The 24,868-nt window shown below is 48.9% G+C and overlaps 11 protein-coding genes across 11 annotated transcripts; 5 read left to right on the top strand and 6 right to left on the bottom strand.

Annotated features, from left to right (window-relative positions):
- Nucleotides 1-518: 518 nt before the first annotated feature.
- On the top strand, nt 519-2,823 carry FMAN_05724 (uncharacterized protein; the record flags this gene model as incomplete). The annotated part of the gene is made up of 5 exons (XM_041827585.1): nt 519-629; nt 693-1,205; nt 1,255-1,968; nt 2,016-2,612; nt 2,665-2,823. 5 exons carry the CDS (start codon nt 519-521, stop codon nt 2,821-2,823), a joined length of 2,094 nt encoding a protein of 697 aa, XP_041678534.1.
- A 49-nt stretch (nt 2,824-2,872) lies between these two features.
- Nucleotides 2,873-3,382, bottom strand: FMAN_05725 (uncharacterized protein; the record flags this gene model as incomplete). Its single annotated transcript, XM_041827584.1, has 1 exon — nt 2,873-3,382. The coding sequence occupies one exon, from the start codon at nt 3,380-3,382 to the stop codon at nt 2,873-2,875; it is 510 nt and encodes a 169-aa protein (XP_041678533.1).
- A 568-nt stretch (nt 3,383-3,950) lies between these two features.
- On the bottom strand, nt 3,951-5,862 carry FMAN_05726 (uncharacterized protein; the record flags this gene model as incomplete). The annotated part of the gene is made up of 2 exons (XM_041827583.1): nt 3,951-5,704; nt 5,766-5,862. The coding sequence occupies 2 exons, from the start codon at nt 5,860-5,862 to the stop codon at nt 3,951-3,953; spliced, it is 1,851 nt and encodes a 616-aa protein (XP_041678532.1).
- A 461-nt stretch (nt 5,863-6,323) lies between these two features.
- FMAN_05727 (putative imidazoleglycerol-phosphate dehydratase) lies at nt 6,324-7,063 on the top strand (the record flags this gene model as incomplete). The annotated part of the gene is made up of 2 exons (XM_041827582.1): nt 6,324-6,594; nt 6,651-7,063. 2 exons carry the CDS (start codon nt 6,324-6,326, stop codon nt 7,061-7,063), a joined length of 684 nt encoding a protein of 227 aa, XP_041678531.1.
- Nucleotides 7,064-7,370: 307 nt separating this feature from the next.
- On the bottom strand, nt 7,371-8,784 carry FMAN_05728 (putative glutamate N-acetyltransferase precursor; the record flags this gene model as incomplete). Its single annotated transcript, XM_041827581.1, has 2 exons — nt 7,371-8,286; nt 8,342-8,784. The coding sequence occupies 2 exons, from the start codon at nt 8,782-8,784 to the stop codon at nt 7,371-7,373; spliced, it is 1,359 nt and encodes a 452-aa protein (XP_041678530.1).
- A 2,347-nt stretch (nt 8,785-11,131) lies between these two features.
- Nucleotides 11,132-12,540, top strand: FMAN_05729 (uncharacterized protein; the record flags this gene model as incomplete). The annotated part of the gene is made up of 2 exons (XM_041827580.1): nt 11,132-11,677; nt 11,725-12,540. 2 exons carry the CDS (start codon nt 11,132-11,134, stop codon nt 12,538-12,540), a joined length of 1,362 nt encoding a protein of 453 aa, XP_041678529.1.
- Nucleotides 12,541-12,957: 417 nt separating this feature from the next.
- Nucleotides 12,958-13,331, bottom strand: FMAN_05730 (putative NADH2 dehydrogenase (ubiquinone) 14K chain; the record flags this gene model as incomplete). The annotated part of the gene is made up of 2 exons (XM_041827579.1): nt 12,958-13,178; nt 13,298-13,331. 2 exons carry the CDS (start codon nt 13,329-13,331, stop codon nt 12,958-12,960), a joined length of 255 nt encoding a protein of 84 aa, XP_041678528.1.
- Nucleotides 13,332-13,937: 606 nt separating this feature from the next.
- FMAN_05731 (uncharacterized protein) lies at nt 13,938-19,292 on the bottom strand (the record flags this gene model as incomplete). The annotated part of the gene is made up of 3 exons (XM_041827578.1): nt 13,938-14,097; nt 14,145-16,243; nt 16,290-19,292. The coding sequence occupies 3 exons, from the start codon at nt 19,290-19,292 to the stop codon at nt 13,938-13,940; spliced, it is 5,262 nt and encodes a 1,753-aa protein (XP_041678527.1).
- Nucleotides 19,293-20,638: 1,346 nt separating this feature from the next.
- FMAN_05732 (putative arginosuccinate synthetase) lies at nt 20,639-22,234 on the top strand (the record flags this gene model as incomplete). The annotated part of the gene is made up of 7 exons (XM_041827577.1): nt 20,639-20,661; nt 20,728-20,741; nt 20,809-20,864; nt 20,916-21,185; nt 21,235-21,273; nt 21,327-21,724; nt 21,781-22,234. The coding sequence occupies 7 exons, from the start codon at nt 20,639-20,641 to the stop codon at nt 22,232-22,234; spliced, it is 1,254 nt and encodes a 417-aa protein (XP_041678526.1).
- A 226-nt stretch (nt 22,235-22,460) lies between these two features.
- On the bottom strand, nt 22,461-23,219 carry FMAN_05733 (uncharacterized protein; the record flags this gene model as incomplete). The annotated part of the gene is made up of 1 exon (XM_041827576.1): nt 22,461-23,219. One exon carries the CDS (start codon nt 23,217-23,219, stop codon nt 22,461-22,463), a length of 759 nt encoding a protein of 252 aa, XP_041678525.1.
- Nucleotides 23,220-23,549: 330 nt separating this feature from the next.
- Nucleotides 23,550-24,568, top strand: FMAN_05734 (uncharacterized protein; the record flags this gene model as incomplete). Its single annotated transcript, XM_041827574.1, has 2 exons — nt 23,550-23,981; nt 24,035-24,568. The coding sequence occupies 2 exons, from the start codon at nt 23,550-23,552 to the stop codon at nt 24,566-24,568; spliced, it is 966 nt and encodes a 321-aa protein (XP_041678524.1).
- Nucleotides 24,569-24,868: the final 300 nt, after the last annotated feature.

Raw genomic sequence — 24,868 nt, 5'->3', positions numbered from 1 at the left:
ATGGTGAATATGTAATATCCTGGCATTCAGTAGCGGTTTTTATCTCGCTATCGACTTTTGGCAGCGGAGAGTTTGTAAATTCTACTGTACTTTAATTATGCGGCTGTTCACTGGCATGATGGTGAGTATGTGCAATGGTGATGTTGAACCTCAACACCAGCCAACCAAAGATGGTGATAGAGGTACAGGGTTCCCCACAAGCCTCGGCTCGGAACAGGACCTTATTAGCTTCCATTGCCATGCAGGTATAGACGAGATCGACAAAGTTTCACAGCCTATCTCAGTCCGAGTTAAACTAGTTGGGTCATAGCTGAGAGGACGAACATGTATGTCGGGGACGGAACCCCGCACGATAGAGCACGGCAGAGGCGTCCCGCGTCGGCCAAGTTACCTCGGACATTTATTCTAGAGTATTTAATGCAATCTCTTATAATCACCGTAGATCGATCCTTGGTCTTCATTTATAATTTGAGCTGATTCTGAGAAGAAACCTTCATAAGACTGAAAAATAGATCACAATGGATCTCACAAAGACACCTCGAAAGGTCTGGGAACACCCCAATCCCAAGAGCACGGCGATGTGGGCATTTATGCAAGAGGCAAACAAATTACATGGACTTAGTCTGAAGGTATGACGTGGATTTAGATGTGAAAGAACCATGGCACAAGTAACTAACACGCCCTATCATTAGACATTCAACGACTTATATGAATGGTCCGTCTCTAAGCGCAGCGACTTCTACGCTCAGCTCTGGGCCTCTCAAAACTGGATCCACGAGGGTTCCTACTCATACATCGTAGACGAATCAATCCCAATCACAAAGCTTCCCGCTTGGTTCCCTGGTATTCGCATCAACTACGCTGAGAATCTCCTCTGGACAGGTGCTGTAGGCGGTGCACCAGGCGAGCGCTCAACGCTTCACAAAGAAGATGATACTGTCGCTATCACAGAAGTGAGAGAGGGCAATTCCTCTGTGAAGAATGTTACATGGGGAGAGTTGAGGAGAAGAGTAGGAAAGCTGGCGGGTGCATTGAAGCAGAGAGGTGTCAAGAAGGGAGATAGAGTCGTCATGGTTGGTGCTCATGCTGTTGAGACACTTGTTGTGTTTCTGGCCACGACTTGGCTTGGAGGGCTATTTAGCAGTAGCTCGACTGATATGGGTGTTGGAGGCTTGTTGCAGAGGACTGTTCAGATCGACCCCAAGGTGAGCTCTTTGACATCACCAAGCTTATAGCAATGCTGACCTGGAATAGTTTGTCTTCTTCGATGATGGAGCTCTCTACAATGGCAAAGTCATCGATCTTCGCGATAAGATCAAGGGAGTTGTCGAAGGAATGAAAGAGTGCCCTTCTTTCCAGGGTGCTATCATCGTTCAACGTTTCGACTCTCCTCACGATACTTCTCAAATCCCCAAGACACAAGGTCTTGAGTCTTTCCTCTCATCCGCACCCTCAACTCCACCGCCCATCGAAAGAGTTGGCTTTCAAGACCCAATGGTAGTCTACTATTCCTCTGGAACAACAGGAACACCAAAGGCCATCGTTCACGGCGTCGGTCCGATTCTCGTTTCAGTGGCCAAGGAGGCTATTCTTCATCGCGAAATCACTCCCAAGGACGTTGCGCTTCAGTACACTACTACAGGCTGGATCATGTATCTTGCTAGCGTGACTCGACTTGCTTTTGGTGGGCGGACTGTGTTTTATGATGGTTCGCCTTTTGTGCCAGACCGTTCTGTGCTGTTACGGATCGTGGAGGAGCAGCGTGTCACGAATTTAGGAATCAGTCCAAGATGGTTGGGCGAGCTTATGAAAGAAGGAATAGTTCCTCAGAAAGAGGCAGACCTGAGTAGTCTGACGGCTGTTCAGAGTACGGGAATGGTCTTGAAGGAGCAGGTCTTTGACTGGTTCTATGATGGGGCGTTTCCAACGAATATCAAGTTGGCCAACTTTTCAGGCGGTACAGATATTGTGAGTCTCCTATTCGGCCTCTGCTTGCTATTGCTGACGTTACCGAGGCCGCCTGCTTTGTCATGGAGAATCCTCTATCTCCCATCTACGCTGGTGGATGTCCAGGACGAGTTATTGGAACACCAATGGCAATTTATCCATCTTCTGCGGACCTCGACAAACCGATCTCGCCGGTTCCTGATGGCGAACCAGGAGACTTGGTCGGAACTGCAGCATTCCCCAATGTCCCTCTCTACCTCTGGAACGATACAACTCCGGCTCCAGGAAAGAAGTACACTTCAGCATACTTCGATCGATTCCCCAATGTGTGGTCACAAGGCGACTTTGCAGCAGTTCACCCACAAACGGGCCATATTCATATTCTTGGCCGCTCAGATGGAGTTTTGAATCCAAGTGGAATTCGATTCGGAAGTGCGGACATCTACGCTGTGCTTGAGGGAAGCTTTGCAAAGGAGGTCGCAGAGAGTCTTTGCGTAGGCCAGCGTCGACCTCATGACCATGATGAGAGTGTTGTTTTGTTCCTGTTGATGAAGCCAGGAGTCAAGTTCAACGCTGAACTCGCTAGTAACATTCGAGAAAGGATCGCCAAGGAGTTGACGAAGAGGCATGTGCCCAAGTATATCTTTGAGGTGCCCGATATTCCGGTAAGTGCTTGCCTTCACAACTGGTGATATTCTGTAGACTAACGGTGCTTAGACAACTGTGAATGGAAAGAAGGTCGAACTTCCAGTCAAGCAGATCATCTCGGGCAGTAATGTCAAGCCAAGCGGGACGTTGTTGAACCCTCAGAGTCTGGATTTTTTCTATCAGTTCCAGAAGATTGAAGAGATCGATCAAGTCAAAGCAAAGTTGTAGAGATAGATAGTATCTAGATAAACATGGGGTATACAAAAGACAATACGATTTACAAATCCTCCTCCTTCTTGGGAAACTTGCCCCCATTCACACCAAATCTCCAAGCCATCCATGCCAAAGCTCCTCCCATACTTCCCAGCCCCAGTCCTCCAACTGCACCTCTCCAACCCTTTAGAGCATTGGCCCCTATCAAAGCCCCAGCTCCAGCGCCTATAGCAGTCCAGTCATCAGTCTCGAGCTGACCTTGGTTCTCGAGTAATCTCCAGCTTCGATCCTGCCACTCGACTTCTTCTCTTCCTCTCATACGGCCGATTGTCATGAAAGCTCCCACACCAACCGCTGCGACTGCGCCTGTTGATGCAGAGCGGATGAGGCGTGGGAAGAATGCTAAGGTTGGGGTTTTGGGGCGGAGAAAGGGGACCAAGTGGCGTGTTGTTGTTATGCCCGTCGCGATGATTGAGCTCAGTGTTATCGCTCGCACGATAACGTGTGTTGTGAGTATTGTTCGTGCAAGAGGTTGATCCTCTGCGTAAGGAGTATGAGGAAAGAATCGTGACATTTTATGCGTCGTTCTTGGTTACAATATTAATCAAGTAAATAAAGAGTGAAGAGTATCAGATATCAATTTTATAAGCTGACGCCCGATGCTTTGTTCTTATATACATTCTACGCCGCGTCATATCATCAAGCCACTTCCACTTTCAGACGCCAGAAGCACTCGCTCTTCTTTCAGCTCCGACTTTCCAGTGACCATGATTGCTTCAGGGATTCGATTGAATAAGCACCCCGTTATTGGTTCCCCGATGCGACGCCCCGGATGGATTAACGTGCCGGTTACTCCACCAGAGAGCTTATTTTGCGGATATTATGCGAGATCCGAGTGCGAGATAGAAATAAATAATTCAGTGCTAGTTGATTAGTGATATCACATAGTTACAGAATATCAAAACATGCCCGCTTCTCATACGGAGGAGACAGAGAATGCTCACACACTCACTAACTCAAACCATGTCGTGTTCCCCAATGCATATCATACCACCAACGCCTAGACCTATCCCAATCATACGATAATCTTCCCATCCCAATGCTATGCTTGCTATGCCTTCTGGGTCTACTCTCTGGTATCCTTATTCATCATCGCTCATCTCCATCATACTGCCCTCCTTCTCGGGCGAAGCGTCCTCGTCCTCCAAAACCGTCATTCGTCTTGTTCGTCTCAATCTTCCCTTACCCTTCTCCGGTCTCCCCGGTGTTTTTCGACCCCCGTTGACTTTAACGGCTGCATCATGCTTCCGTTGTCCCAACGTGCGCTCAAAGTCCAAGAGATCCTCAGCTTCAGACTCTGCCGCGCCATCAATCAATGCCGTCTCTTCCAGCGCTTTGTTTAATAACTCTGTTGCGATACTGTCCTGGGGATTTATCGCCAGCGCTTCATGGAGAACGACCACTGCCTCCTCAGGCTTGCTTTGTTCCATGAGAATAAGCCCTTTCGCGCTGAAAATGGCCGCATCCTTGCCTCCCTGTCTTAGCACCTCGTCAAACTCGGCGAGTGCTCGGTTAAAGTGCCTCAGCCGCCTGAAAGCGTGTCCAAGATTTGTCCTCGCAGCCAACCAGGCTGAAGGGTCGCTATCCATATCATCAGCGATCTTAAGCGCTGCTGTAAAGTACTGTGCTGCCTCCTTGGGTTTGTCTTGGTGATATTTCACGATACCCATTTCATTCAAGAGTAAAGGGTCCGTCTTGCAAAGGCCATAGGCTGTTTTCAAAAACTCTTCCGCAAGCGTCATGTTGTTCAAAGCATGATTTTGCATGCCCAAAAACACTTGGGGTAAATGTGTTCCCATGAACAATCTCGCTGCCGTTGAGTAGGCCGAAATGGCTTGGTCGTGTTCGCCCTCGGCCGCAAAAGTGTGTGCAAATCCAATCCATGCCGGTCCAAAATGTGCATCCATCATACTCGCTTTGCTGAAATATCGTCGTGCCTCGGGTATTTTGCCAATCGAAAAATAGTAAATACCAACTGCGAGCCACGAACATGGTTCTTCAGGATGACTATCAGCCAGGTCGTGGGCAATCAAGAAAAGGAGATTCTTTTCTTTCAGCTCAAACAAACAGGCCAGATGGACCGGGTACACACTGAAGTTGTACTTGTCTTCCTGTAGGATTCCATTCGTGATATTCAGAGCGTCCCGGTACCGGCATTGCGTATAGAGAAGATCCGCACGAGCAAGTTGTAGGTCTGGATTTGATGCAAGGTGATAATGTGTCGAGAGAGAGTCGTAAGCTGTCTCAAAAGCTGCAGGATTGCGGTATTTGGAGAGTCGCGTTGTGTAGAGCATCTTAGTAAAGTCAGCAGCCTGTTGTGAAGACGACACATCTCCAGAGACATGAATGGAATCAAAGTCCAAGCTCTCAAGGAACTGCCATTCTTCGTCAGGCGACAATAGCGAATTGCTCATAAGCTGCTGAAACGCCTCAAAGCACTGGACATCGATTCGCACAGCGTCTTTGTAACACTCCTTTGCGCGATCAAAAGCATTCTGCTTAGCGTAGCAGATACCACGCAGAAAACACATGGCAGCTTCATATCTCCTATTAGCAGCCTCCTCCTCAGCAGCTGGATCGCGACGTCGTCCGTGGCGTGGCTGAGTCTTGCGCTTGTTGCTCGCGCCATTGGCTATAAGATGCGTTGGGTTACGATCGCCGAGAATCGAAAGGGCTTCGTCGAAGCGAGACTGTTTTATAAGGCAGTGGCCGGCGAGATAGCGACATGATGGGTTCCTGGCGATCAGGTCTTGGCTGGAGAGAAATGCTTGGGCGCGTGTGTAGTTTCCTGTCGCGAAGTGGACTTGGGCCAGCCAGAAGGCGTCTTGATCGTCATCTATCGAGATATGATGTTAGACAATGGAAAAGACGTTTGTTTATATCAGTATATCACGAACTGGTCAGTGCAAGTAGCTTGTCGCCGATAAATATGGCCGACTCATATTGCGCTTTGTTGAGGGCATCTTGCCTCCATTCCCTCAAGAAATTCTCCATTCCCGATTTATTCGCAGTTCATTGAGTGCTGAGCCCGGCCATCAAGTATTCGCTTTATGTGCGGCTCGGCGTGTTGCGATATAGGGTTACGCTGGAGAATGGAGATGGTTTGTTTGGAATAACGTCAGTCAACATCCCACCAAAAGTCAACAATGACCTGAATCTAATCTCACCGCAAGCCCGCCCGGCCGTTGTTCGCGCCTCCGCCAGAGCCTAGCGTGTGAAGGGCGTTCTGAGAAGCCACAGCGGGCGTGGCTCCAGCAACAGCGGGGTAGCTTATAGCGGCCATTGCCTCCATCAGAGGCGATAAAAAAGTTGGCGGGGTTGAATTTATAGCGTATCAGAAGCCATCAATTTGGCACTCGCCGATACAGGAGCCTGTCATGCAGTCAAGTTTTAAAAGTCTACAACTACCTACTTGAAACATTCAATTGTACAACTATACCAATCTACTCGCAGAAATGGCTTCTTCTCAACCTACTCGATGGGCTGCTCTCGCCCGTGATACGAACGAGACCAAGATTCAGCTTGCTCTTAACCTTGACGGCGGCGATTTCCCTCCAGACACTGACTCCCGACTTCTTAACGACGAAGATAGCCATGCTTCTCAAGCTAGCAAGTCACAGAAGATTGCCGTCAATACAGGAATTGGTTTCCTTGACCATATGCTTCATGCTCTAGCTAAGCATGCGGGATGGAGTCTTGCTCTGAGCTGCAAGGGTGATCTTCACAGTCCGTGACCCTTCAACCGCCACCGAGGGATGTTAAATGACTGACTTGATATCTAGTTGATGACCACCACACCGCCGAAGATGTCTGTATCGCCCTTGGTTATGCTTTCGCCCAAGCTCTCGGCACTCCCGCTGGTCTCGCCCGTTTCGGCTACGCCTACGCTCCGCTTGATGAGGCCCTCTCGCGCGCGGTCATCGATCTTTCCAACCGTCCCTACAGTGTTGTCGACCTCGGTCTGAAGCGAGAGTGGCTTGGCCAGCTTAGCACCGAGATGGTCCCTCATTGTCTCCAGAGCTTTGCCCAGGGTGCTCGCGTTACGCTGCATGTTCACTGTCTTCACGGTGACAACGACCACCATCGAGCCGAGAGTGCTTTCAAGGCTCTTGCTGTTGCTATCAAGGCTGCTACCACAAGGATACCTGGTAAAGAGGGTGAGGTACCTAGCACCAAGGGTACTCTGAGTGCGTAAGGAAACGGTCGCTTAGGAGTTCCGGATAAAGACTTGATTTTGGTTAGAACTACACCTGCGATTGATAGGGATGCAGGAATCATGTTTTGAGAGATAAGTGAATATACAATCTATGTCACATCGCAGGTTTCCGGAAATATTTGCAATGCGTTGGAAAGCATGTCTCCTCAAGGGCCAGCATACCGCATTCACTACGCATCCATACCAAATATCATGAAGATCGTATGAAAATTTACAGGTCGGCTCATGTATACATGCAATTCAGGCTATATTCTTGGTAAAATCGTCAACCCCTTCTGGACAGCCCTCAAGTTCGATAGTCACCATTGATAGTGACATAGTCATGGCTGAAGTCGCAGGTATAGTGCACAGCAGACTTGTCGCCTGTACCTAGCCTGACAACGATCTCAAGATCTTCCATGGCGAGAATCTCTGATGCTCGCTTCTCGTCAACCTGCTCGGGCTCACCGTCCACGAGCAGCTTCAGCTCAGCCGAGCCATCGGTCGGGATGAATGAGACATTGGTGCGCTCGGGAGTAATCTCAGGAACGTCATTCACAGGCTGACCAGGAGGAGAAATGAGAGCATATCCGGTGGCGCAAAGGACACGGCCCCAGTTGGCATCCTTTCCGTACAGAGCAGTCTTAACGAGGGGGGATTTGGCGATGGATCGGCCAATCTCACGGGCTGCCTCCTCAGAAGCACTGTCGACAACACGGATAGTAACAAACTTGGTAGCACCCTCACCGTCTCGGACGACATACTTGGCCAAGTCAATAGAGAACTCGGTGAGGAGTTCCTGGAAGGCTTGGTAGTCAGGGGACTGCTCAGAAGTGACCTCCTTTCCGCCAGCGGCACCGTTAGCAAGAAGAGCAACAGTATCATTGGTAGAAGTGTCACCATCAATGGTGATGGAGTTGAATGACCGGTCCACAGCATGTCGAAGAACATTGGGCATGACAGCAGGGGAGATAGGAGCATCGGTAGCCAGGATGGTAAGAAGAGTCGCCATATTGGGAGCAATCATGCCTGCACCCTTTGTCATACCAGCAATGCGATACTCAACACCTGGAGAAGAAGGAAGCTCAAAGGATCGAGACATGAGCTTAGGGAAAGTGTCTGTGGTACAGATAGCCTTTGCACATTCAAGCCAGTTCTCGTGAGAACCACCAGCCTTGCTAACAGCTGTGGGGATCTTGTCGAGAATCTTCTGAATTGGTAGCCTGGATTAATTGTGAGCCATTGAAGCATCAAATTTGGCCAATCGAACAAACGAACCTCTGACCAATGACTCCAGTACTCATCACAATAGTAGAGTCCTCATCACCAACCCTCTGATCTGTCGTGCGGGCCATACTGGTAGCATCTTCAAGACCTCCGGTGCCGGTGACAGCATTCGCATTACCGGAATTGACAACCACACTTCGCAGGCCCGCGTTCTTCTTCTGCTGCAAAAGTTTCCTGCTATAGGTCACAGGAGCAGCCTGGAACTTGTTCTTCGTGAAGACACCAGCAGCGGCGCAGGGACGATCAGAAGTGACGAGGGCGATGTCGGGCTTGCTGGTATTGCCGGGCTTGACACCAGCCAAAACACCTGAAGCGACAAAGCCTTTGGGGTATTTTCCTGAAGTGGGAATGTATTGAATCTTTGAAGGAGGAACAGGATTTGAGCCAAGAGTGGCTGACGCCGAAGAGTAGGCGCGAGCGAATTTCTTCATCATCTTGGCGACTCAGGATTGTATTGATGTTGATGCTATGGTTGATGGGAATTTTCGTGGGGGTTTGATATGGAACTGTAAGCTACCTAGTGCGGTATCGCAGCGATCAGTGGCTGGAAGGATCCAAGAGACTCCATTGACTCATTTATGATCAGTTCTTCGATAGATTATTTCATTTCTCCTTAAGTTTTCACATATTAATGAATGACACAGTACGATATTTCAGGAATCGATAGCTCATATGGAATCTCATGATATCGAAGTGAGAGTTTGACTGAGGTGAGCCTACTCAGTAGTGAGCCATATGAATACTTGGGATGGATGCTAAGTAATCGGCCACCAACGGAGTGCATACTCGCAAGAGCCTGAAAAAAGTAATTCCCAGATTATAGACCAAATGAGTCTATAGAGGCAATTAGGAGAACTTGTAGGAGGTCGAAAGACCCGTAAATCAGCATCCAGTGTCAAATATGAGTCCACAGTTGCTCCTTTATACAAGCCGGAGGAAGCAAGACAACTCAAGAAGAGGATGCGAAATTAAACTTGCCAACCAGGCCCCCAAGGTTATAAATTCATTTCATCATTTGTAATTGAGGTCGTCAGTTTTAGCTCCCTAAATCCGTAAATAGGACATCTGGTAAGAAGCTGTGTTCAACAGGAATCCTTTCTTGATCGTAAGTCCTCCTAGAGCACTCAACCTCGAATCTTTTTATCGCCACTAGCAATGCAAAGCTGAAGGGAGTCCAGATAACTCAGGGTAACAAAATCGATTGTTCACATGAACAAACCATAAAGCTGGGACTGCCAATCATGCCAAGAGGGTTCACACAGCTGAACAACTACAGCCAAGGTATGGCAAAAAATGAAAGTCATGCTAAAGTAATTATCGGATATGCTTTGAGAAATAATACCGTACTCTAGGCACAGCCAATGGAATCGATGGTGTCGCGTGCCTACCTCAGCCTCAGGGAGCAAGGAAGCATCAGACCTTGATATAAGGTCTCAAAATAAACCTAGTAAAGAGTCACCTAAGCTTAGGTTAGATTTGCCTGAATGTTTTTATCGCTTATGGTCAAGATTCTGAGTTTTCTTTTCCATCTCTCCAAGCTTTGGTACCTATGGCTGTACCTAGGATAGAGTGTGCCTGCCTGCTGGGCTGGAAATTAAGCTGTTGCTTCCTCTGTGCCTGCCTGCGAACAGTGAAACCTTCCGCTGGTGCCTGGAAATTAGAGCTCCACCTTCCTATCATTCACGCTCAGATTGGTCTTGCTGCCTTAGGTAATACATCAAAGTGATCCGTGCGCGAGTGATCTCTCCCAGCTATAAAACCCCGACTTCCTCCCACCCTTTCAGTCTTCTTTTTTTCCTTTCCTCTCCATCCAAGTGCATGGGCGTTTTCCTTCTCCGTGAAGCGATAAGCTGAGAGAGGAATTTTGCTAGTTGAAAACTATACACTGACCGCTCCTTGTTGGGTTCGCCTGGCAAGGGAATTTTTGGAACTTTCATTTTCTTTCATTGCGACCAGTCCTTGATGGACTGCCGTGAAGAAGGAAGCTCACGACTGATGAATAATTGCCTCTGATCAGTCTGCTCTCGGCGCCCAACGTGATGTCTCGCGTCAATGTGAAATTGGTCCTTCCAAGGTCAATGTGACGATAGTAAATACCAAAGAAACATCCATGCCAAGCTGAACACTTCTTCTGGGACTCTTGTAACGTGGTGCTGCACCTTTTGATGCTTAACATTTTTCTTGAGCGTATTGTGTGTGATGTCAAAATGCGACGCGATGTGAATCCTGTGGCGCGTGTGACCTTGAATAGATCTGATGTTCGCGAAAGAAACGACATGGGACTGACGAACATACAAGGATATCAAATAATAGCTTCATTATCCATAATACACTTATCGCATTCTGCCACCACCTTGTACGTAGGTAGGTAGTGAGTGAGTGGCATTCTACGTAGTGATCTAAGGTAACTTAGAGGCTCTGCTGGACTTCCAACTGCCACACCCACGCCTCTTGAGGTTTGGCTAGCGCGGGGCATTCGATCACTGATTGGATTTCTCCATCCAAATGCCGGTCCAAATCATTATTTTCGAATGACTCAAAGCCTCCATTTGAGTGTGCCTCGCTGCAAACGGTACCTTTACTGTACCATTTTCTGCAAAAATAACGAGTATTTTCCAGTGAACCACACGATTATCGCATAGAGAATCCCATACCGAACCTTCTACGCAAGTTTCAGCACAGCGCACACTCTTGTCTTGATCTCGAAGAGTCTGGGAGTGCCCCGCCTTCGGATAACCACATTCTCGATATCATCGCAAACGATCGCTCGAACCAGTTCCAATGTCCACAGAAACCGAGGGCTCGGCCCCTGCGCCGCAGACCACAGAGAATAACGATGTGAAGACGGAAAAGAAGGAGCAAGTCCAGCCTCAGAAGCCCAAAGAGCAGCAACAATCAGCGCCCGCTGGCGAGAAGAAGCTATCCGGCGCTGAATTGAAGAAGAAGGCCAAGGAGGAAAAGGCTGCCAGAAGAGCACAAGCCAAGGCTACTCAGGCCTCACAGGGCCCCTCGCAAGGCGGTCAACAGGCGTCTGGTGATGGGAAAGGAGGCAAAGCAAAGCCTAAGCAGGACGGACAACATCAGCACCAGCAACATGGCGGTGCAAAACTCCCTATTCGGCCAGCAGCAGCGACGGCTGTGGTTAAGGACGACAAGCCTTCGATACCAGACTGCTTTAGCCACCTCTCTATGGCTAGGCGGATAGAAATGACAAATGCCGACAAGGACGTCCATCCTGCTGTCTTGGTTCTCGGCGAGCACATGAGCGCATTCGTTATCAGTGATAGTATTACACGACTCGAGGCGACGCTGTATGCTTTCCAAAAGGTAAGAAATTCTGCCCCTGTGATGCAGTATTGATCTAACAACACCAGGTCATCGACTCTTATACAACTCCCCCCGGCTTCACTTTCTCCCGCCATTTCACACCTCACGTTCTCAACCCCCAGATCGAGTACCTCACAGCATGCCGCCCCATGTGCTTCTCAATGGGCAACGCCATCCGGTGGCTGAAGCTCCAGATCAGTAAAGTGGATGTCGATCTTCACGACAACGACGTAAAGAAACTCCTCAAGGAGTCCATCGACAACTATATTCGTGAGCGTATCACTCTCGCAGACTACGTGATTGTTGAGACTGCTGCCACCATGATTATACCTGGCGATGTTGTACTCACCTACGCTCATCATCACCTCGTCGAGCGCACTCTTCTTCAGGCTCGCAAGAACAAAACGGACTTCCGCGTGATTCTGGTCGATGATCCTTATGAGCGCGTCGGAATCGATCACGCCAAAAGGCTCTCCGCCGCTGGTATCCAAGTCACCTATGTTTCCGATCTTGGTGCTCTGCAAACACATCTCTATGAGGCAACCAAAGTTTTCATCGCAGCCGAGGCCATCTTCAGCAACGGCGCCATGTACGCTCGCGCCGGCTCATGCGATATCGCCACGGCAGCTTCTGATATGAACGTTCGCGTTGTTGCACTCTGCGAGACGGTCAATTTTACAGAGCGTGTATCCATCGATTCTCTCACATACAACGAAATCGACCCTGAGCGATCCACCGATGTCGGCTTCCGCTTACTCTTTGACACTACCCGCGATACGTTTATTTCGGTGGTTGTGACGGAGCTGGGCAATTCCTCTGCCACGTCTGTGCCTGCAATTCTTAGAAAACTAGAGGAGCTGTAATCAGGCTTGGATTGGGTCAAAGGAGTGTGGAAAAGTTTATCAGGGGTGATAGACGACGCGGCGTCTTGAATTGTCATTCTTGATAACTCGTTCTTGGGTTGGTGCTGGGATTAGAAGCAGCTCTATGAGGCAATGACAATAAGTTTTAATTCATTGCGTGTGGTGTAACATGACATTAGTTCAATCTGGTGATCAATATCGAGTTCCGTGAAGCAATAGGCGTTCGGTGCTCTAGACATCACATCATCACAGGGTTCAGAGCTTTGGGGTATTACATTCCAATCAAACGTCCCATTTCGACGCTCAATCGCCCAATATCACAATGTACAATAATGTTGCCCCTTCAATCTTCTTGTCTCAAGCCGAAGAGGTCTTCATTTCCCAATATCTTAAATTTCCATTCCTGTTCATTCCCCTCTAGGCCTCTGCCTTAGCATCTCGCTCCGCCTTGCGCGCTCGCTTCTCGAGGAGCAGAGCCTTTCGTTCTTGTAGAGTAGAGGTTTGTCTGTCGTCAACGCCCTGCAGCCAGTATCCGAAGCTGGCGCCGCCGGCCGCATATACGGGGTACACCCAGAGGGAGGACTTGTTGAAGAATGGGCGCATCTCGATGCCCATTTGCCAGAATCGAGCGCCGAGGCCTTTTTTCTACAGTTAGTATTCAATTCTCTCTGTCCGTCGCATGTGTCTTGAATCCAATTGCTCATGTCGTATGCTCGGGTGCTTTGGGCGGGCGAATTGGCTCAGGTATGTGACGTACCGAAAAGGCTCCAGAAGGCGATGCGGTGAACCATGATGGGCAATTGACCGTCGAGTACTCAAATTCGAGAGTGGAGAGGTCTCTTGGAGGAGAGGTTCGCTCGGAATGCGAGTGGGAGCGTTCGTTACCGAAAGGTGAGGTCGTGATCTTCAAGATCCATCCTAAGTTCACTGCAATTGGAGTCGAATTGATTGGTCACGATGACGATCACGTGAAACCACGTCAAACAGCTACCCTATACCTCACTTATACCTATGTATCGAATGGGTTTCTCGCAATTAAGAAACAATATAAAAAGGTCTCGTGGCAAGTTACTACTAGATTTCTCCTGATTACTATTTATGCGGCGAGTATCAGCGTGGGCAGAACGTGTCCACAGAGGTTGGTTTGTGAATCCCGCTCGTGACTAACGAGCAGCAAGATCATAATATCGCGACTGCTTTATTAGTTGCACCAATATTGTGAGCCAGAAATATCGAGGTGTGTGTATCAGCCCCTATATGTAATACTGGAAGAATCTAGAGTCTACATAAAGTCTAGTGTCTTAATTACGGCCATAACCATCAGAACAACCAGAGAGGTGATATCACAAGAAGCCAAACGTCTCAAAACTCCCCGCTATGCTATAATAAAACGCTCGTCAGTCTAGCAAGCTTCGTCCCAGTTCACCCGGGTAAGGTGGTGGTGCACCAGACGGAGGTGGTGCAATCGCGGGTGTTTCGCTGCGAGGCCCAGCATTTGCAGTCCATTGGGCCGCTCTGGCCACGATCTTGGGGAAATACTGTTGGATGAAAGATTCACTGGCATCGTTAGCATGATAACATTGGACGAGATGGGGTGAACTTACGTATAGTAGCTGTGATCAGAATTGTGAAGCGACACGAGATTGTGTGCAAGTTCGTGTGCCAGAACTACCCACCACCAGGTAGCAGCCTCTGCCTTGGCTTGCCCGCTTCCTCCTGCGATTTGCACGGCGTGCAACTGCAAGAAGAACCTGAAATTACAGAAGATACTGCCTCCAGTGTTGAAAGCAATAGTGCCGCCAGCTTCGTCATAAAAGATGTGCAGGACTTTGGGTGACATAGAGTAGGTATTGCCCACCTCAATCAGCATACTGGAGAACACATTAAGATTGTTCAAATGTTTCGACAAGAAACCCCCTGGGTCTCTGATATCCTTGGAAAAGAATATCTTCATACCATTTGAAGTTTCTGCGATGAAAGTGATGTTATTTGCTGGCGTCTTATCACAGTAAGTGGCTTGTTCCTTGACCTCGTTGACCGTGGGCTCCGAAAAGACACTATCAGATCCGTACGCCCGGGTCGATTTGATAGCATTGAGCAAGTTCTGCTGCACAAGGGCAGGACTTGTGACTCTGCCCTCATCCTGTTGCGGCTTCTTGCCGGTGTTGGAAGAGCTTCCACAAGGTGCCTCAATCTCCTTAGGTTTATCCAAGAACTTGTCCAACTCTTTGTGAGACTCGTCTTCATGCTGGTCAGACTCAAATCCAAGTCGACGACCGATGTTTGCGAACAATCCTCTGCTCTTCCTAGCCTGTTGTTCAGGAGAGCGCTTTGTTTCCTCGGGTGAGTCCCAGGAACCTGGCATTGTGGGACCAAGAGGTTCTGGGATCCTGGTAGCTTCGCGTGCAGCCTCGGCCGCTTTTGCCTCAGCCCCCCATTGCTCTTCTCTCTCTTTGATCTGGCGCTGCTCCTCTTCCAGTACCTTTCGTCTCTCTTCCTCAGCAATTCTGGCCTCGGCAGCCTTGGCCCGAAGGATACGATCGACATTGTAACCGCGATTTCTCAAACCGTAAAGATCAAGCGTGAGGAATGGCTCAAAGAATAAGTAAGCCTGCTGATTCGGGCGGTTTAGCAGCATTTGGCAGATGGCTTGGCCAATCTGGTACATGTCGGGCTTCGACTCATCAGAAACATAAAGAACCCAGCCGTTGCTGGTCTTTTCACTCGCTGCTGATCGCTTCTCCGTGTGAGTCTGATACTGACCCTTGAGAGTCCTTCTCAAAGCCACTGAGCGAACAATGTGGACCGTAAGGTTCTTGTCCAGCCATTTGACGTCATGCTTAATAGCATCGCGTCGGTAGTTTGTGTATTCAAAGAGAAAGATCTTTGATCTCTCAACAACATGCTTGCGGAGACTGAGTGCAGCCTTTTGTTTATCACTATGGGGCCCAATTCTGACCTCCTCCTGAACAATACTGCTCAATTTCTGAGCACCAAGTGCTAGATAGAATTCTTCAAGCGCATCCTCTTCCGGCGCACAAATAAGGCGATCCTTGAACAATCTGTAGCTGATGATATCATCCAGGATCACTATTTGACCAGCAGAGGCAAGCTGGTATTGTCGAATAGGTTCATCCTCTTCCTCTAAGTCGTCGGACTTCCCCTTAGGGGGCGCGAGTTCTTTGTATGCAAGGAGGAAGGGCGCTGTACGCATTTTCCTCCATAATTCTTTGTCTCGGTGGAGTGTTGGGGATGCTTCTGCTAAGGATTTAAGAAGATCCAGGTACTTCTCTGAACTCTGTAAAACACCGAGGAGACGGGCTGGCTCACTGCATGCCATTTGTGCAACCTCCAACTTGGTGGGCTCGCTTTTGGCACCACATTGGAACAAGAATGCATTCGCCTCAGGACCAAAGTCGACAAAATCGAAGATGTCTCCATATGTATTTGAAGCCCCAAGGTACACCCGTGAAGGACTGACATGAGTCATGGAAGAAGTTGATTTTTCAGATGATCGAGTGGTCCTTGTGATAGGAACTATCGAGGCGTTACGCAATTTGACTAGGGTATTCTCGCCGAGTTCTGTGATTCGAGAGGCGAAATAGCTGAAAAGTGCCACAGCATTCTGATGATCTTGAGGACGCGATGCTAAGAGGCGGTTCACACAGTCCACCATTGGCGGATCTCGTGCAACACCAAATTTCTATAGATATTAGTTGAGTCTTGGTCAAGTTTTGGATCAAACTTACAATAGCATGGTCGTGTAGATCTTTCCTCAAAATGTTAAACCCAAGGATAGACGCTCGCGGGTTATAAAAGCACTGCGAAGGCGGTACAAGACGGGTACTACCCTGCAGAGGCATGATTGCCTTGGGACTGCCACCGAGCTGGAATGACCCGTATCCATTGATCTGGTGGTTGGCGAGGAAATATGTCATAGACGAAACCCGAAGACTTTCATCGTTGCCAGACATTAGCTCAACGAGTTCAGGGACAGATGGATAAGGCCTTAGTCCAAGAGAATTTATGAATCGAGCTTCTGGGCCTCCAGGTCGATAGCTCCCAGGAGGCCCTGGCCACTGGAGGATAGGTAATCGCAATGCACGCAAAGAGTCCTTAGGCTCGAATAGTTCCGAAACTTTGTAAAGCGTTGTCGTTCCCTTGGTGGACTCCATGCCCTTTGGACCAGCTTCGGCTGGGCAAAAGCGTGTCTGTTTTAGCTTGCTCAGGTCTTCACCTGGAATATCCTCGCGGACAGATGCTAAATATTTGATGAGTTCCATGTGACTCCATTTCTGATGACCTTCACCAGAGGCGTTCAACAGCCTGGTAAAGATGGTCTCGAGATCTACAGTTTTGCGGACGCCAATAGTGACCAGAAATTTCTCCTTGATCTTCTCGCAACCTTGAATGACCGGAAGATCGTCGAAAAGTCTGACAATCGGGAAGAAGGACTCAGTAGGCTTTCTCATACCCTGCTTTGTAGGTACAACTGTATTTGCTTGAAGAAGAGAAACAATGGTGGTTCTTGCGTTCGGGCTCGAGTTTTCAAAGTTCTTTGCAAGGACAGTCAAAATCTGAATGGCAAACTTGGACGATTGAGTCAAGTTCTGTTCCTCGGGTCTAGAAGAATTTGTGTCCAGAAGGAATCGCAACCATGGGAGAATTTCTAACGGCTCCCATCCTAAAGCACGCAATTCAGCTTGCTGAGAGTTGGCAGTGAGCGCATGAGGGATTGTTGTAGGAGGAATGGGCAAGTTGGCAGGAATCCTGTTCGCGATGAGGTGATTCCGAATGCTACCAAGGGCAATGATCTCGCCTTGTTCCCCATCATCACTCATCGTGCCAACAGCTACTTCTAGCAAGGCGGATCGACTGCCAGGATCGAGCTCACCACTCAAGCTCTTCTTGCCTGCCCAACTGATAAAGTTCATCAATTGAACTTTGTTCATAGCCTTTGTCTCCAGCTCAGTCTTCACATCTGTGACCGTGATGTGTGAAATGAGACCGAAATCTATGAGCTTCTTCACAAATGGAACACCCTTCATTTCCTCTGGTACAACAGGGATGCTGTTGACGAATTTACTCATCTCATCCGAAGCAATGCGCACATCGACTGTTTGCAACACGCCCCGTGTTGAGTAAGTCTCGATTGAGGCCTTCTTAAAGCACATCCAAAAAGCTTCCTCAATAATCTGACCAACTTGACCGCTGGGAGTTGAGTCCTCAAATGTGAAGGTCTTGTGAATGTGAAGAGCTTCTGGCATGAACTTGGCGATGACTGCGGGAGAGAATTTGGTCTCTTTTGCCATAACCTGTTTGATTCGGCTACTCAGGTCGCTCATCTCGTTGGCAAAAGCAAGCCGAGTAATGATACCAGCAGCACGAAGAATTTCAAGGTTCCATGTCCTGACCCAGCGGGCATTCAAGTCGATAGCCTCTCTTTCCACTGTGGGAATCACGGACGGTGCTGAGATATGGAGTCCAGCTCCAGTAGTCTGCATGGTGGGAAAGCCAATAAAGATGCGACCGCCCGGCTTTTTATTGGGAAGCACAGATGCAAAGACATCTGTAGCTTTGCCAAGCGCCCCCGATGTTGCGGCCTCCTGTGAAGCTTGAGTCTCATCATAAGACGAAGTTAGGATGGCAATCTTGGTTGTCTTTGGCGGGGGTTTCTTCGTCGCTCTTTCGAGTTCGGAAGCGAAGGACGAGGCTACGCTTGTACGGATGCTTGCAGAAGTCGCCCGAAGGAAGATTGTGGAGGACGAAAGCTTAGTCACATCTTCGGAAATCGTCACTTGCGCAGCATTCTCCTCGTGCTGTGCTTTTGTCCTAATGCCTGCCTGTGACGCACTTGACGTAAGGCGGGCAAAGAAGGATCTCAAGGAAGGAGTTTCAGGGGTGCCGTAGGACTCATTCTTTGTGGTGGATGCCGTAGCTTGTGGTTTCCATCCTATGGCGGCCATGTAAGACGCATCGATCTGCGTGCTTGTGCGGTCAACGCTAGTAATCTTCATTAGGCCATCCTTTGTCCTCGCCTCGAGGTCGCGAGGAAGAGGAAGTTCAACGCTCGGAGATGACTTTTTCTTCAGAGACAGAATCTGGTAGTCATCAATCCAGAACTCAATGTGCTCGAGCGCAACAAATGTCAAACTCGTCGCAAGGAACTGGCTAACAGACAACAAGTTCGGGAGGGGTGTGGTTGTATTCCTGTAGTCGAGGACGAATGTTGTATGATGGGTAGCTTGATCTGCCGGAATTTGAGACTTCTTTGTGAAGAGTGCATTTCCCTTCCAGTAGAATGCCATGGCCTCATTACCGGAGCTGACAAACGGCTCTTCGCAATCAGCGAAAACACTGTAGAAACCGACACCGAAGGCACCGATCTTCGTTTCATCGGGGTTGCCCTCAGCGATACGCTTTAGTCTTCCCCAGTCTGTCTTTGTGAAGGGTTGTCCATCGTTCTGCACGACTAATCGACGTAGTGTATGGTTCGACAAGGTGTGTTTCAGTATCTCGGATCGGCTCGTGGTATTCGGTAGTGGCACCTGTGTTGATGGGAGAGTTTCCCATTTGACGCTGACAGTCTTTGCCTGGGCATCCGCAGCGTTCTGAATCAGTTCTCGCAATGTTGTCCACTCGCCCGAGTATCGCGCAAGAACTTTGTCGATAAGAGCTCGAGTATCGACGGTAACGGCTTCCTCGTCTTCGCCATCGCGGAGAGCGGTGGCTCGTAGTCTTGAATAGTCCATCGTGGCAGGGTTGTGATGAGGTTTATAGGTGCATTATTGGGTCGACGGAACGGTAAGGGGTTGAAAGATGTAGGTTCAGAAAAGAGGAGGAGACACCTGTAATCTATTATTTATTAGTAATGATACTTTCTTGAATGAATTTAAGGAAGTGGTCTTGGAGTACAAGCAAGGCAGACAGCGACTACGTACAACGGTGAGGAGTGGCAAACGGAATTAGGTTTTATCAAACCCCGAGTATAGGGGGATGTGACAGAATCACAATAGGAAGCAAACGGTGTGGTAAAAGGGGATGGCGTTCAGAAATCAGAAGTCTAGTCAGAGAGGTACGAAGACGGTTTCATCGTTCATATGATCTCAAACTCGTGGTTGCATAAAGACCCCGAGGCTGTTAGAGGTGGTCCCTGAAAGTGACGTTGTCCACTGTCTCTGGCCAATCAAGATGGATACCGACTCACACCATCACCATCGCGCTGGGAAGATCTAGCGATCTGGGGCAGCCTCGCCGCTACCTAGGTCCCGTTCTAATGATCATCACCGCTAATTTCTAGAGTAGATTACTGAGGTGGGCCTCATACTCTCGTTCGTATAATAGTCCGATTACTTTGAGATGGCGGATCTGAGGTTTTATTAAATAGCATTTTTCTTTGATGACTTGAATAATCTCGAGAGTGAATTTGACTGAAAGTCTTGTGCGACGCTATTTGCAGTATGCATCACAAACTGATAAACCTCCCGGCAGTACTCAGACGAAGGCTAAGTGCATCAGAGTTACATCCAATATGTTTCTACTGGGTAGGCATTTTCCAAATCACCGCTACTACCCGCCATGGATCCTATCAACTTATACTGAGTAAGGTAGCTTGGGCCAGCCGTGCTTAGACCCATCCATGGAAATTTTTGATATTGAGTCAACAATCGCCTTGGGTTGCCGAATTCGCATCTCAAAATGGAACCATTGATAGTAATTTCTCCCCCACCCCTAACAAACAGCTATGACTCGCTTCCTACCAAGAGATTGCCAAGCCTGTAACTGGAATCTATCTTGGTAATTTCTGAGGTCATTGTGTAGATTGTTGGTCGAGTCCGGAGTCGGAGGTCGAAGTCTTGTAAGTGAATCACTGCTTTTGTGATAGGCATGGGTGCATGCCCGAGTTGGGATTTTGCTTTTTGTACAGGATGGAAGTATTTAGAAGTGAGTCAAATTCGTAGTATATAATATATTCCATTCACCTCTCTTCATTTGCTGAAACTCAAACACCTGCACACACTGAAGCTTGCTACTCAACATCACTATTCTCTTCATCTTAGCCAAATAACAGCACACCCTACAACAAAACGACTTCATAATGTCAAAAGGCCGCGTTTGTCTGTAAGTTTATATGACGTTGATAATAGCCTGCTGATTAAAAAAACATTTGCTAACACTTGATTGCAGTGCCTATTCTGGAGGTACACACTTCTGACTCTTTCACCCAGAGTGATCAAGTGTGAGATTGAATGCTAACATTTAACCAAGGTCTTGATACCTCGACTATCTTGAAATGGCTCATTCTCGAGGGCTATGAGGTTGTGGTATGTGAACCTCTTCAGCTGCTTCTGCAGGTCCAATCTGACATACTTTAGTGCTTCCTCGCCGATGTTGGTCAGGCCGAGGACTTCGATGCTGTCGAAAAGAAGGCCCTCGCTCTTGGTGCGGAGCGCATGATCATTGAAAACCTCCAGAAGGAATTCGTCGAGCAGATCGTCTTCCGAGCAGTCCAGTGCAATGCCATCTACGAGGACCGATACCTCCTTGGAACTGCTCTGGCCCGACCTGTCATCGCTCGCGCCCAGGTCCGCGTTGCTGAGAAGTACAACTGCAATCTTCTGAGCCACGGCTGCACAGGCAAAGGCGTAAGTCAACCCCCTCAGACTTTGAGGACCACCTGCTAACATTTCGCAGAACGAGTATGGCACTTTCCACCACGAAAATTTCCAATTCGTAGATCACTGACAGAGCCCCTTAGTCAAGTTCGTTTCGAGCTCGCCTTCAAGGCTTGCAACCCTTCCATCAAGGTCATCGCCCCTTGGCGACTCCCCGAATTCTGTAAAAAGTTCCAAGGTCGACAGGATCTTCTTAAGTTCGCCGCCGAGAACAACATCCCCGTTTCATCGACCCCCAAGGCTCCTTGGAGCCAGGACGAGAACCTTGTCCACTGTTCGTACGAGGCCGGAATTCTCGAAGACCCCGATCATACCCCTCCTAAGGATCTTTGGACTCAGACTATCGATCCTCTTGTGGCACCCGACGAGCCTCTCGACTTCACCGTGTACTTCGAGAAGGGCCTCCTTGTCAAGGTTGCTACCCCTGACCAAGAGGCCACCGACTCAGTAGAGTTATTCAAGCTGCTCAACAAGATTGGTCACGACCACGGCGTCGGCCGAATTGACATGTACGTCCACTCCCAACATTGGTTTGTGGCCCAGCACTATGCTTACAGTTAAACAGTGTTGAGAACCGATGGATTGGACTCAAAAGCCGAGGATGCTACGACACCCCTGGTCTCACCATCGCCCGCCTTGCTCACGTCGATCTCGAGGGCCTTGTCCTTGACTCCAAGGTCCGCAAGCTTCGAGACCAATTTGTGACTATCGAGTGGTCCCAGTGCCTTTACAATGGCATGTATTTCTCCCCTGAGCGTGAGTGGCTCGATGAGGCAATTGTTTCTGCTCAAAAGGGTGTCAATGGCCAAGTCCGCCTCCGCGCGTACAAGGGCAATGTATACGTCCTTGGACGATCCAGTGAGACTAGCAGCCTCTACTCCCAGGAAGATGCTTCAATGGACAGTCTTGACACCTTTTCTCCCATGGACAGCACTGGCTTCATTGCTATCCAGTCTATCCGATTGGAGAAGTATGGTGCTCAGAAGGCTAAAGACGGCCAACCCCTTAGCCAGTCTTAATCTTGTAACAGTATGAATGCAACAACAGTGGTTTGGTATGGCGTTGGGTCAGGTAGATAGCTTAAAAAGTGTGCAAGCTTCTTATTATATGGGAAGCGCGAAGAATTGACTCATTGATTTGGACGCAAGATGGACACAAATGGTGACTTGACGCTTTTCCTTGATTTCTCTGGGAGGGGTATCTCATAATCGACTGTTTTAAAGTTCAAGGCCAGAAGCGGTGACTTTAGTCTCGACGATGAGGCCTCGGACTGGCACTGCGTCTGCGTCTATCTCTTGACCTTGATCGGCGGCGCTCCCTGCTCCTATCCCTGTGGCGTCGTTCGTCTTCCTCCGTGATTCCTCTTCGGTGACCCTCACGGTGACGTCTATGGCCATGGCTACTTTCCTTATCACCATCCCTATCTCTGTGTCTGTGTCTTGATCTATCCACATCTCGTTCCTTGCCTCCATCATGGTCACGACTTCGGCTCCTCCTATGTCGTCGGTGGCGGCGCTCGCGATCATGACCGTGATCGTGACTTCGATGTCTTCGTCCTTCTCGCCTCTCGGTATCGTCATGACGTCTTGAGCTCTCCATCTTTTCGTCCCCAGCTTCCTCCAGAGAGCCACTTTCCGGACCAATCTTTCGTTTACTGGGATCAACCTCTACTGCGTTCGCACCGGAAGAGTTTCGTACGGGGGGTGGCAGCCCCAGAGCTTTTGCGATGGCGTCCTCCTCGGCCTCCTTGATTTTGCGCAACTCTTCCTTTCGTTCTCTCTCTCGACGCTCCTCCTCGGTCTCGCCATCTTCGTTGGGCTCTCCAGAATCGTCTTCCGCTTTGGCATACCAGTTGAGGTCGCGACCTTTTTGCCAGCGTCCAACAGGTGCCTTGAGACTGTGGCCGAGATAGTTTTCGCGATGTGAAGAGCTTGCGACTTCATCCCAGCTAAAGTTGACGCCTCCTCTTGAACCGGTCTTGCGAATACTTGAAAGCAGATCCATGGTGTGTTTTTAGTGCTAGTGGCCTTAACTCGATGCGGCCTCGATATATGAGCGGTTTTCTTTTCGTCGTTATGAACTGCGATGGTTGTGAGATTGAAGGTTAGAGGTTGAAATTGATGCGCCGTCTTACTGGATGGGTCGCTGAGGCGGAACACTGCCGCCTTGCAACGCGCCAGAAGCGGAACCCCACGTCAAATAGGTAGAGCTGGAGCTTCAATACGTTTCTTGAACCTTTACACTGAACTCTAAGGAAATATCACCATCATAGCACCAAATACAACAAAGGAACTTGCCTACATAACACTAACAAAATAATCCTGATTCTTCACAATGTCGAATCCAAACGATCCTCCCCTCGATGAGATCCAATGGCGCTCTCCTATGGCGATTCAACAAATGGGCGGCCTGCACAATAACACCATCCTCTTTTACTTCGCAGAATCGCCCTTCTTCGAGCGCACGTCGAACAACGCCGTTGTATATAACCAAGCCATGAATGTACCCTCAATGTATCCAGTCATTCAGACACGCGAAGCTTTCGAGACACATCTTAACACCATGTCGGGGCTTGAGTTCAGGGTTGTCGAAGAGCCTGCTGAAACTGGCCCTGGAGCAGGTACGGGTGTATGGGTCATTCGTAAGCAAACGAGACGAAAGTCAGCGTATGATGACGACGAGATTACGGTTCATGCCACATACTTTGTTGTGGGGGAGAATATCTACATGGCGCCAACTCTTAGTGCCATTCTTTCAGCAAGAATTGTATGTTCTTTGCAGCAGTTGTTTTGCGAGCAGTTCTGACCTCACTGTTATAGTTGACGATATCTTCGCAAGTTACCAACGCCGTGACAACTGCTGAGTCTGTCAGAAAATGGGGTCCCTCTATGGGTAACTTTTACCAGCTCCCATCAACCAAGACATCAACAAAACCAAGGGTCCAGAACTCTGCAGCGGCGACCCCAATGCCTGTATCCGATGAAGCTAGTAAAGGTCCAGCTGCCCCTGCAGCAGCCGCGCAGAAAGATGATGAGAAATCACTAGAAAGACTAGCAGAAGAGTCTTTCATGATTCACATGAAGTACGGGGGCGAATACATCGACGAGAATCCTATCACAGGCCGCCCAGGTGAGTTCCACCTCACAACAACGGGCCGCAAACCACCACAAATCGCAAAGACGGATGGCCCCATTAGGAGTATCAATGCGCCGACGACGATCAATGCAAAGATCGATGATAAGAAAGAGAGCAAGGAGAGCAAGGAGAGAACACCCAAATCTGCGACTGCTCCCAAGCCTAAGCGTAAGAAGAGCAAAATGGTAAACTCTACTAGCACACCAGCTGCATCTTGAGCTATTACCGGTAGGAGCATGGCGTTAACCTGGGGAAAAGTGATGCTTTTAGTTTCTATACAGGAATTTGATACCCCAATACAGTTCATTAATATCCTTTTGTCATTTGTTTTAACACTTAACTAATAGTATAGCCTCCATCAATTGACAATGCAGCACCTTGAATGAAAGATGCCTTGGGACTTGATCAGAGCAAAACAGCATCTGCTGCTTCCTGCGGGGTTCATTTTCTTTTCTTGACGGCAGTCTGTACGGTCGGGTCATCTTCCGGAACATTAGCCATCATAGGAGTTCTGAGAT

The sequence above is a fragment of the Fusarium mangiferae genome (genome assembly GCF_900044065.1).
Source record: "Fusarium mangiferae strain MRC7560 genome assembly, contig: FMAN_scaffold002, whole genome shotgun sequence".
In the NCBI taxonomy this organism is placed as follows: Eukaryota; Fungi; Ascomycota; class Sordariomycetes; order Hypocreales; family Nectriaceae; genus Fusarium; species Fusarium mangiferae.
The sequence above is the reverse complement of the archived record's forward strand: the minus strand, read 5'-3'. Positions and strand labels throughout refer to the sequence as shown.